This window comes from Xyrauchen texanus, chromosome 10, assembly GCF_025860055.1.
Source record: "Xyrauchen texanus isolate HMW12.3.18 chromosome 10, RBS_HiC_50CHRs, whole genome shotgun sequence".
NCBI lineage: Eukaryota > Metazoa > Chordata > Actinopteri > Cypriniformes > Catostomidae > Xyrauchen > Xyrauchen texanus.
Genome location: NC_068285.1, coordinates 21,652,909 through 21,664,765, shown reverse-complemented (window position 1 = coordinate 21,664,765; position 11,857 = coordinate 21,652,909). Strand labels below are relative to the sequence as shown.

The 11,857-nt window shown below is 37.0% G+C and overlaps 1 protein-coding gene across 2 annotated transcripts; it reads right to left on the bottom strand.

Moving 5' to 3' along the window:
• Positions 1-1,683: 1,683 nt before the first annotated feature.
• Positions 1,684-9,028, bottom strand: LOC127650670 (uncharacterized). 2 transcript variants are annotated; one of them, XM_052136254.1, is made up of 5 exons: positions 8,481-9,028; positions 8,088-8,315; positions 6,899-6,979; positions 6,555-6,723; positions 1,684-5,510 (listed from the first exon to the last, which is right to left on the bottom strand). In XM_052136254.1, the coding sequence occupies exons 1-5, from the start codon at positions 8,689-8,691 to the stop codon at positions 5,477-5,479; spliced, it is 723 nt and encodes a 240-aa protein (XP_051992214.1). In that variant the 5' UTR covers positions 8,692-9,028; the 3' UTR covers positions 1,684-5,476. The 2 variants fall into 2 exon arrangements, with proteins under 2 accessions (XP_051992214.1, XP_051992212.1); XM_052136252.1 differs by lacking the exon at positions 1,684-5,510 and having other exon boundaries at positions 5,570-6,723; positions 8,481-9,027.
• Between the last annotated feature and the right edge of the window lie 2,829 nt (positions 9,029-11,857).

The window sequence follows — 11,857 nt, the reverse complement described above, 5'->3', positions numbered from 1 at the left end:
ATGACTGTTGTAAAATAATCTAAAGATCTTTTATCATTTTTTATCTCTGCAACAGATTTTTAGGCAGCAATGATTTTGCCACACATCTTTTTCTTTGCAACGCTCCTTTTAATCTGCATTTCCATCACGTGTGAGCTCGTGATACCGTTTTGCCTTTGCGCTTCACTTTTCTCTGCGTTTCACTTTATGGCACTGTTTTGACGTGGGGGTGGAGTCAGGGATTGGGGCGTGTACAACGGGCTCAGTGATGCCTCTCTGGAAGTTACGTCATTAGCTTGAGACACGGATCAAACATCATGGCTGAGCACAGGCGTGCAGGTGGATCTCAGGTATATAAAGTTGATTGTTTAAGGAAACTCATTTTAAAATATTCAATGGGGTATACCCGTCAAGTGAATTTTTAAGACAACGGTTTAATTTTGAAGAAAATGCCTGTACTTTTTGTCAAATTGACAGAGACGTTCTGATCATCTTTTTTCTCGTTTTTCTTCAAATACTTTTTGGGAAAATATGTCTTATTGGTTGGAATCAAAGATTCACTCACTGCCCACTTTTGCTAGGAAACATGTTATGTTTGGAGTGCTGTTGGACGAGAAAAGAAATGAATTTCTTATTAATGTAATGTTGATACTGGGCACATTTTTCATTCATAAGTCCAAATGTATGAAGACGAAACCTTATTTTTCTGTATTTAAAAGAGAATTGATTTGTAATTTCTTTCCAGCGTTGGAATGTAAAGTAAAAAGGCCCAGAAATTGGCTGGAATAATAAGAGACCTTGAGCTCTTAAAAGAGGAATAAAGAGACCCCTCTGTATTTGTATTTTTTATTTTATACATTTAATTTATTTATTTTATTTTAACTGATATGTGCCTTGCTTAATACTCATTTACCTGTACTTACCAATGCCATTGTAGATGTACATTCTGTTTTTTGTTCTGTTCTTGGTGTTCAATAAAAAAAAAAAAAATTGTTTCCTTTTATTTAATTAGCATTAAATGTGTTTTAACAGCGTTTGCTTCAGATAAAGAAGTTAGAGATTAGTTAAAGCAGTGGATTTATTAGCCATACTCGCTAACATAGCCAGCATCTGCAGTTTATTCTCTCTCAGTTGATTGGACTATTGATTGATTCTTATGTTTATTTTATAGATTATAATTGTCTATACCATAGTGTTGTCTTCTAAAAAAATTTAAACTCCATATTTAAAAATATATAAATAGATGTTACATTATCACTGTTAAAGGAGATATAAATAGATTACAAATAAAAAGTTAAAAAGCTTACAAATAAGCATCCCAGGAAACGATCTACAAACAATAAAAGAACATCACTTATAATGTTAATTGTGCAAAAGCAAAACAAATTTAACAGATTGATTCTTAAGAGGAGGTGCTGATAACCTGGTTATATCCTGCTCTACTCGAGGCAGAGAAACAGCAGGAGAAAGCTGTTGTTGTTGCTGCTGACCCGCCTGAATATGACCGAAGCTTTGAGTCAGAACACTAATAAGATTCGTCACGACATCTAGATATTCTCTCTGCTAAATGTGACGTGGCAAATCAATACATGAGATGACCTAGATACACGTACATTTACTGTGAGCATTGTAAGAACTTAAGTAGCTTGTGAACAGGTTCGTTGAACAATGGAGGAGTCAGGAGACAGCGAAGCAGGTTTGAAATCAGCACTTTAATTTCTTTCACGAACATACGACGGTCACCGCCGTAGAAATGTAAAGATAAACAAAACAATATCACACTCTGTGGAGCTTTCTGGATCCACTCTCTCTCTCCCTCTCGACACTTGGCGTCCCTTTAAATGTCTTTCTCCGTATCACTACAACAAGACACAGGTGTTAGAGATAATTACAAACCAGGTGACAAGCCTTACCGCTCTCTCCCGCAGACTGACACACGACCACGCCCCCCATGCCACATAGCTGTATAACGCAGGGTTAAGAATATAGGGGATGTGAACATTTTATATTTCAAAACTTTATTTTTAAAGACAGAACACAAGCACGTTTGTTACAATCGTTTAACTTTTTATTTGTAATCTATTTATTGTCTCCTTTAACAGTGATAATGTTACATCTAAATATGGAGTTTACATTTTTTTAGAAGACAACATACTATGGTATAGACAATTATAATCTATAAAATAAACATAAGAATCAATCAATAGTCCAATCAATTGAGAGAGAATAAACTGCAGATGCTGGCTATGTTAGCGAGTATGGCTAATAAATCCACCGCTTTAACTGATCTCTAACTTCTTTATCTGAAGCAAACGCTTAAACAATCAACTTTATATACCTGAGATCCACCTGCACGCCTGTGCTCAGCCATGATGTTTGATCCGTGTCTCAAGCTAATGACGTAACTTCCAGAGAGGCATCACTGAGCCCGTTGTACACGCCCCAATCCCCTGACTCCACCCCCACGTCAAAACAGTGCCATAAAGTGAAACGCAGAGAAAAGTGAAGCGCAAAGGCAAAACGGTATCACGAGCTCACACGTGATGGAAATGCAGATTAAAAGGAGCGTTGCAAAGAAAAAGATGTGTGGCAAAATCATTGCTGCCTAAAAATCTGTTGCAGAGATAAAAAAGGATAAAAGATCTTTAGATTATTTTACAACAGTCATTGATTTTTGCAATTAATTACATCTTGATTTTTGCTATATTTTATTTATATTTTGCAATTCTTTATTTATGTTTGCAAAACTTTCTTTTTTTCTCTCGATACTTTATTTTACATTTGTGATACTTAATTTTTGTTTTAAATTTTTTTTTTTTTGTTTGCTCAATACTTTTTTTGTTTTGCAAAACTTTATTTTATTTTGCAATACTTTATATTTTTGCAAATATATGTGGCATGGAATTGATCCCATAGAAACAAGTTCAATGTCCAAGAGTGAAGAGAGGGTCAGAAGCGTATGCTAGTTTTTTAATCCTTAAGCAGAAACTGTCCAAGGAGTGCTGCACTAATGGCTAGGGAGAATTACCACAATTAATTTGTTCCCAAATATTGTATGCTGCCTAAAACTGTTCTTGAATACAGAACACCAGAGACTCTGCAGCTACCCCCCAAAGAGCTTAAAGAGCTATGCCAGGATTTCCAGCTAGAAGAGTTAACCCCTTCAGGTCCAGGCTGTAGAGAAGGCAACTAAAATCCAGAGTGCATCCAGGATTTTGTACCGACAAAGAGCTGGATGCATAACTGCCTCTTAAGCTTAAACAAGTTCTTAAAACAAACCCTCAGAAACCATCCAAGAGCTTGATTAAGGCCATATGCTACCCAGAGGCACAAGTTCATGACTAGGTATTTAGGGCTTGAAATAGGATAAGACAGAGGGGAGATTTTGGGTAAGACTAGCACAAGGGTCTCCATAAGGTATGGGCTTTTAAAACAAGGGTAGGGTTAAGTATAGGGGTTAGGATAATGGTAAATATTTAAACCATTGAACTGTAATAATGTTGCCTAAAATACTGACCCACTCCACAATGTTTCTAAATTCAACACTAAATATTAAATTACCATTTCATGTGTTGCTGATTGTTTGTGTACCGTTTACAGTTATGGATGAAAACATGAGGCACAAGCCAGATGAGAGGCTGCTGGGTCTGGAGCACGAGAGCTTCTCCTGTATGGAAAGTGGTCTCTGGCTGAATCCCAAGTGGCCATACATGGGAGCCTCGCCTGATGGGATTGTCACATGCAACTGTCATGTATCTGGGATTTGCGAGATAAAGGCAATATCACGGTTCATTATAAACATTACATGTTTGACATGTAAAATCATAATTTCACTTTACTATAAAAGACAAAGCATTTAAACTGTGGAAAGTTATTACAGGTTTTTTTCCTATCTTTTTTGTGCAAGGCTTGGTAGTTGAAACATGTCATGTAAAAACCACCTGAATATATAAGAATCAGTTAAATAAATACAAAGTCAGACAAAATGAACCACGTCAGTTGTTTACATGTTCTTTTCACTGTGAATTTTAGTGCCCACACTGCAAGCAAGATAGTTAATCTGCGCCTGTGTGCTGGAGATGAGGGATTCTACCTTATCAAAGATGGGGATGATATTGCACTGGATAGGACCCATGCTTACTACTTCCAAATCCAGGCACAGCTTCATGTTGTGGATGCTGAGTATTGCTACTTTGTGGTGTGGAACTCGAATGACTTTTGGGATGATGTGATTCCTAAAGTTGAGAATTTTTTCACTTCCAGAAGTGTTGGGACAGCAAGTTAAAAAATAATGTGTTGATATTTAATATGACTAAAAGGACACTAGCTCACATCAGTTCAGGCACTCAATTCAGTCATATTTTGCAAAAGAAAAACACTATCATAAATGTATCGTTTTTTTTTTGACAATCAGATGTTTGAGAAGATTAAAGTAAAATTAGAAGATTAAATTATACAACAAAAGGTATCAGTGGTTTCTTATTTACAAGGACTAAAAACATTGAAAAGAGAAAATCAACCACTTGGTAGATCATTACTTTTACCAACCATGAACCGTTTATATGCCATGTTCCTCTAGTTTTTGTAATTTCTTACTCCAGTGGGACCGCAGACTCTGATAAATTCGACAAGGCACAGAAAATAACTCCAATCTTATCAATCAATGAGACTTTGCAGATCTGATATTACCTTCTAACTAATCCAATAACCCTTTCAACATGAATACGCTCATTAGCTATTTTTCTAGTTTGTTCCACCTTGTATGCTGATAACTGTCTTTTCCCCTTAGTGAATGCAGGTATCTGTAGTGAGGCACAGTAGAATCCAACGCTATCCACAACATTAAACCCACGGTCTGCTAGAACAATATCTCCAGGTAACAGGTTTTTTAGGAGGTCAATCTCTTCAGTAATATGCTTATCACTTACTCTTCCTCCCCAAGCAGAAGATATGTAAGAGACATACACTTAGGCAACAACACCGATCAGAAACTTCACAGTGTGGTGATGCTTATAGTTTTACCATGTTTGTGCTCTAGCAAGTAAATTAGAAGGTCTTTCAATAAATACTTCAAAACAGTCTATAATCACAGCAACTCTACATCCAAATGCTTGCCTGAATGCCATTGTGGCTTGAAGTACATATCATCTTGCCACTCAATTAAAAACTCCAGTCTCTCATGAAGTATGCCAATTAACTTGTGCCAAACTCTAGAAACAGTGGAGTAAGAGATGTTGAACCTGAAAGCCAAATCTTTCAGAGGAAGGTTTAGTCTCAACCTCAGCAAAACTAAAATTACCTGTTCAAATTTAGAAAGCACAGACAAATGGCCACAGGTGATATAAGGTTCACACAGTTGAAAAACCTGCATTAAAACTTTGTCAAGTCTTCATTCTTCTGAAAAGACTCTTGGCTATACTGTGTGTCCAGTGCTTTAGTCCGAAGATCACCCAGCTCTGTTATGGTTTGCTTCAGAACATCTTCCATCCTCTCAATGTCATCCATGGTTAGGTCTGTCTTTCATCCTGCATCTGCAAACAAAATATGGCAGAAGGGAGAGGGATTAGTTATTCAAATTAGACTCCAAATTATTAATGACTTGAAATGTTGTCTAGTTCTACTTAGTTGTCAACATTCTTATGTGATGGTGGGATTCTGGCCAACTCAGCGTTTGGTCGAGCGCTACAATTTGACACAGTCCAACTCCCTGCTGACCTACCACTACCAGGAGCTGACCACAGAGGAACCCAGCCACATGTCTTTGTTGCTGATGAGGCCTTTACACTCTGGAAAAACCTCATGGAGGCCATTCCCTGGATGCACCCTTCCAAAAGAACGTAGGACTTTTAACTATGGTCTGTCCCGAGCTTGGCTGGTCGCGGAGAATGCCTTTGGGATCCTTCTCAATGGAGGATATACACACGTGCCATTGAGGTCCATCCAGAAGTTGTGGAGAAGTGTGTGAAGGTTCTCCATAACTTCTTGCGGAGGACAGTGCTAGCATCCCCGTTGGTGAGGTGGAGCCACTACCAGGTCTGGGAAGACTTGCTGCGAACAACTCCGCAAGAGAGGCCATCAGGATTAGGGAGGTCTTCACATCCTAACTCTCTGCAGAGGGAACTGCCCCATGGCAAGACAACAAGTTGTGCACAAGCAAACCCAAAACAGCTCTTTTAAGAGCCATCCACACATTACTAATAAGCAAACTTTCTGAGACAATAATATATTGTATATCACTCTTTAAAAATTAATAGGTCATCAATTTAGATTCATGACACAGAATATTGTCTGTTTTTATTTTTTTTTATCTATGATTTATTATTGTGAGGTAAATAATATGTATGTAAATAAAAAATCTATATAAAGTAAATCACATTTTAGTCTCCATGGAAATAAAGTGATTTTATTTTAGAAACATTTACATAAACTCATACTTTTTACAATACATATTTGAAATAAAATAAATGAACAAAAATCCTTCCCTGCAAATATTAATGGCCTATTCCAAGGGTTCCAATTTGAGCACTACAGTGCTGGCTTCATAAATCAATTTATGAATTTGGAATTTAACATACTCCTTCTGCTGGGGTGGCAATCTCGCCAGAGAAGGAACCAGGCTTTGAAAAAAAAGCTCATCCTCTGAGGGAGGAGGTGGGACAGGTGCAGCAGGCCTCTTCAGGGCTTCGATAAGAAACCTCTCAATCTCAGCCTCATTCCCCCTTGTCCTGTTTTGGGTCCTCCTCACTGTATGAAATGAGAACAACATATCTGGTGAAAGTACTGCATTCCCTCAATTTATCAGTTGAAGCCAGACAAAAAGCATGAATCAAACATGAAAAAGTATTGAACACAGTAGTTGTCGTTGTGAAAAACATAATTCATGCACAAATATTATCATAAAAACAACTGATGTGCATACCTGCTGGTGCGGTCTCAGGTGTTGCAGAGGAAGCAGCAGGACTTTGAGACTCACTCCCTTCTGGTGACTGATCTGGCTGGTCTGTAATGACAATATAACAAAAGATGCCATTGGTTGCTTGTTTGGTAGATGTATGAATTGTCTAATAGAACTGGTCATTCTAGCATTCATTGTTAATTAAAGCAAATCAAGCACAAATTTACACATTTTAATTACATCATACCTATTCAGCCATGATAATAGCTAGCAATAGATTTTCCAACAAATGTCTAATGCAGTGAGTCCAAGTGTTTTTGAAGAAATGATACCAAACTTGCTTAAACTTTCCTAATTTGTATTGTTAATTCTAGCTATTGACTTAAGTCAGCACTTCCAGTCATAAATTTTACATATTTGAGAGTTCTGGTGTTTTTATGATCTTCTATATTTGCAGTATTCCTGCAATAATGAAACATGTCTTTGGCACACTGTGGTTCAAGTGTTTTATCACCAAGACACAACTGAAGGATGCTTTATCCATCCTTTTTGGAAAAACAGGTTTGGTACATGTGAGAACAAAATAATTAGTTGTCCATCTATAAAAACGTTTCCTTATGATTTTCCCTTGCTGAGTGCGTCTCCAACCTCCTATGTAAATCTCTGACGGCCCTGCTGCCTCTGAACACTGGTCCTCAACTGGAGCATTTTCACAGGACTCTGCAGTCCTGTCATCCTTGGCCCCCCGCTACATATTACTGGTTGTTTGTCTCAGGGTAACAAATGGGTCGAGGAAAGACAGGCCCGCAGAGTACTTCCACTTTTTTACTGTCCCTGACCCTCTTCTCTTCTCCGTCTTTATTTCCTTTAGGTATGTGTCTAGCAGGCCCTTCCACTAACTCCTGCAGATCTCCTTTGACAAGAAAAACACGTTAAACATCCGAGCCTATAGCATTGACTTTGTATGTAATCGTGCCGCGTGAAACTGGATTCGCGTTGTATGTGAACGCACAGTTAAAAAGGTTCATATTCTCTGGTTCAATGTATTTGCAGATTAATATCTTTACACTTGTTTAACCAGGTGAGTTCATAGATAATTTGGTTATCTATTGTGTAAGCCCAATTAAAATGTACATGCATTATTTGTTGTCAGAATCCCATCTGCCTTATACAACTATACTACTGGCAACACTTATTAATACAACTACTTTACCTTGTCGGTCACGTAACATCTCTGTGTTATCCTCTGGCTTCTCAGCGGACTTATGGAGATCCAGCAAGGCCACTGCACCTTCTACGTGTCTATGTTGATCGTCTCTGGGCTTCATCCTCTCCTCTCGTATACGCAATGCTTCTGACATGGGCTTACCTTTCTGATAACCGAGGTTAACTGTAGGAGCCCAGTCTACAGACTCAACATCGTTTAAAGCACCAGGGCAGCCTAAAGAGAAAAACACCGTAGCAATAAGACTGCACCCTGCAAAGGCTTTGCTAACGTTATGTATTTTTGTTCTGTTACAGGGGTACAAACTCAAACAGAAAAACAATTACTTTAACTTTAAGAACAGAAACAGCTAACGTACATGTACACAGCGACATAACTTACCTTTGACGAAGTGGTCACTGCACACACGAGCATTATCCGACTCTGCTCCTCTCGACCGCAGGTTTAAAAGCCATTTTTCCCGGCGTTTTTCAGTCAATTTCTTGCATTTTTCCCCCTTATGAAGAACAACTTTTGGTACACGATAAAAGCTCCGTGTGGTTTCTCGGTTTGATCGATTTGAGCAACCGTAAACGACGCAAAACATAGGCATTTTGAGTTTCTGATAGTGTTTCCTATGTAGAAAATCCCTTCCTGCCCTCCATCTGCGTCACTGCAACGCAGTGACGTCATGTTCAAACAAATGATTGGTTCAACTGCATGTTCTTGTTTATATTTCCCGCTATTTTATGTATCTATTAAATCGTTTGAAAGTATTTTATTGTTTGTGTCTGCATTCAACAATGTTAAACCAAGCACAAAATGTCCTGTGTTTTATACCTTTTTAAAACAGCATATTGCATTCGACATTTGTAAATGGTCTGCACTTATATAGCGCCTTTTTAACCTTAGCGGTTACTATAGCGCTTTACACTGTGTCCCATTCTCTCTCTCTCACACACACACACACACACACACACACACACACACACACACACACACACACACACACACACACACACACACACTGTGTCCCATTCTCACACACACACACACACACACACACACACACACACACACACACACACACACACACACACACACAGAGGGTATGAGAACATGACACGTGCTACAATTCTGACACAGACATATTGATGATGTATAAATGAAGCAAATATGGACTGTTTAATTGAGAGTGATGTAGATTGCCTAACCTGGGTCATACCCGTTACGTGAAATCTGTCATGCAGTGTCTGTTCACACTAGAGCAGTTCTGCCAGCAGCTGTCAGACATTTTAAAGGTTTGCCACACATCAGCAGCCTCCGTCAGCTAATGAGAGATAATGTGTTTTCTTGCGCATGTGCATAGTTCATAGGGTTGGGACGACATACGTATAGAAAATATTCATAATTATTTTGCTGCTATAAAATTAAGCAACATTGTGAATATTGCTATGGTTTTAATGGCTCTATACTTAGACATTACGTTTTCCAAAGACTGCAAGTCATTTGACTAGTTTCACGATCCTTCCATGCCTGTGTTAGAAATGGTAAGTGATTCATTTCTGTGAATCAGTTCAAACGGTCCTTTTCAATAATTAGATTCATAACTCTGATTCAGTTATTGATCATACATCATCACTTTAAAATGTTCATTGAAGTCTCTTCAAACTCTCTAAGACAAGTGATTAATTTATGAATTGGTTCAAACTGTCTGTTCCAATGAATCGATTCTCAACTCTGATTCAGTGATTTGTATCATTATAACTTGAAAATGGTGCATTTTACATGTTCCAAAATTGAAGTAAGAATATATTTAGGTAAGTATTTCTCTGTATTACTATCTATTGTTATATTGGTGCATATTCTTCCTTGTGCTCATTTAGTGAATAATAGTGTGAAAACATGCCTTCATTATATTTAACTAGATTTATACTGTTGTTTACTATTTAGGAAAATGTATTTTATTTACTTTTTACGCTAAACATTCTGAATGTAATTGACAAAAGTGGTTTGCTTGAAATTATGGTTCCTCTGATTGAAGAAATACATAATTATTGAGAGGCCAAAACATAATTTCATTTTTTCAAAACATAATTCTTCAGCCCTAGTATTTCACCAAAATAATAGTTGTACGGTGGTCTGAATCAAAGTTTTTTTTACTCAAAAGTCAGAAAACACTCTGTAATATCTGTGTGTATAATTATCTGTAATATCTAGCCTAAAATCTTTTTGGCTCTTTGTAAAGCTGTGGTACCTGAGACAAAGCCCTGCCTGGATCAAGAAGGCTGAAGTACTGAAACAACTGGTACAAGAGGCATCCACATCAATCCTGATTTCAGGACTTACCTTCAAAACGTAAGAAAGTGACACACACAATACATTTTGAGAATGTCTTGCAGCACACAAATTCTACATCTTTTAATATGTTTGTACAGGATGCCCACAAGTTCTTGATTGAATTCTGCCTTTCACAATTCAATGCCCTGAACATTTCAGGCAATGTGGCCTATTCATGCCCTGTTCAGAAGCACATGGGATTTGCGCTGACCTCGGTTATTACATGTCAACGGTAACACCACAGCTGTAAATATCACACATGCGCAGGTTATAAAACGTTATTCTAAATTTAACTTTAGGGCATGTGCCAAAGTGGGTGCACTTAAAAAATATTTGGCCTATTTTTAAGATACATTTTATTTTTTAAGTTTACTGAAGTTATTTTATTTGTATAGCACATTTCACAGTACATCGTTTCGCACGATATACACACACACACACACACACAATCATTTGTAATATCACATTACTCACTTATTTACACATATGGCAAATGTAGGATGTGAAGAAATGTAGCTGCAGTAACTTCTTGAAACATTAGATCTTTAAACATCCATTTATATCCTCTATCCACGTATGTGTGTGTTTAAGGAAACAGAATTGGAAAGGAAGTGTAAATATTAACTTGCCACAAGGAGGTTGATAATTCACCCAGCTCCCAGGTAAAAACTCCACAACATTAAAATCGAACAAGATTCAGCATAGATTCCCTTGACTAGTATTTCTCTAAAAAGCACATCCTGATCTTCCTGGAAATCCAACTTTTGGGGTCCAAAAGTCTGGGACCACTTGTGAAAATTCTGCTATTTTGGATGTTCTTTTTATTTATATATATTTTTTTCACATTACAAAATGTATTGTCTGCATTACAATTTGATTGAAATGTTGATTTATTTTTATGAATATCAGAATTTCTTATTATTTGTGATGCACTTAAGCATGCAAAACATTAACCATGTTATCCCATTTTGATTTGAGAATATTGCAAAGATAATCTTGGAAGGAAATCTGACGTTTTGTACAAAGCTAACGGTCCTAAAACTTTCTTTCTATTTTTAAATCAAATTTTGATGCCCAGATTTTCAATCTGCATTTAAGGCTTTTATATGGCACTGTGTTAAGATATTTAAACAAAACACTTATTGAACACTTCATTATCAGAAATGTGTGCATCTTAATTTTTTCTTTTTTGTTGTTTTACTTATTTATTTTATTTTATTTTTAGAGTGCTAATACTGAATTTGTGCCAATTCACTGACACCTTGGAGAAACAGCATGATTCAGTGATCATTCCTCCTCTACTGGAGGAATGATCACTCAACAGACAATCACTAAACAGACAATCTTTAATAAAATTTTTACAGGTAATGTGTATTTATTGCAACAACAACAAAATAAAAAATTATTAATAAGATTAGATTTTAAGGATGCTGGTAGAC

What these genes read in the sequence shown, in the direction of transcription:
- LOC127650670 (XM_052136252.1), bottom strand. Translation starts at nt 8,691, where the DNA reads ATGCCTATGTTTTGCGTCGTTTACGGTTGCTCAAATCGATCAAACCGA. An exon ending in CAGTGACCACTTCGTCAAAG is followed by an intron (nt 8,316 to 8,480) that starts GTAAGTTATGTC and finishes TTTTCTCTTTAG; the next exon opens with GCTGCCCTGGTGCTTTAAAC. An exon ending in ACCTGAGACCGCACCAGCAG is followed by an intron (nt 6,724 to 6,898) that starts GTATGCACATCA and finishes CATTTCATACAG; the next exon opens with TGAGGAGGACCCAAAACAGG.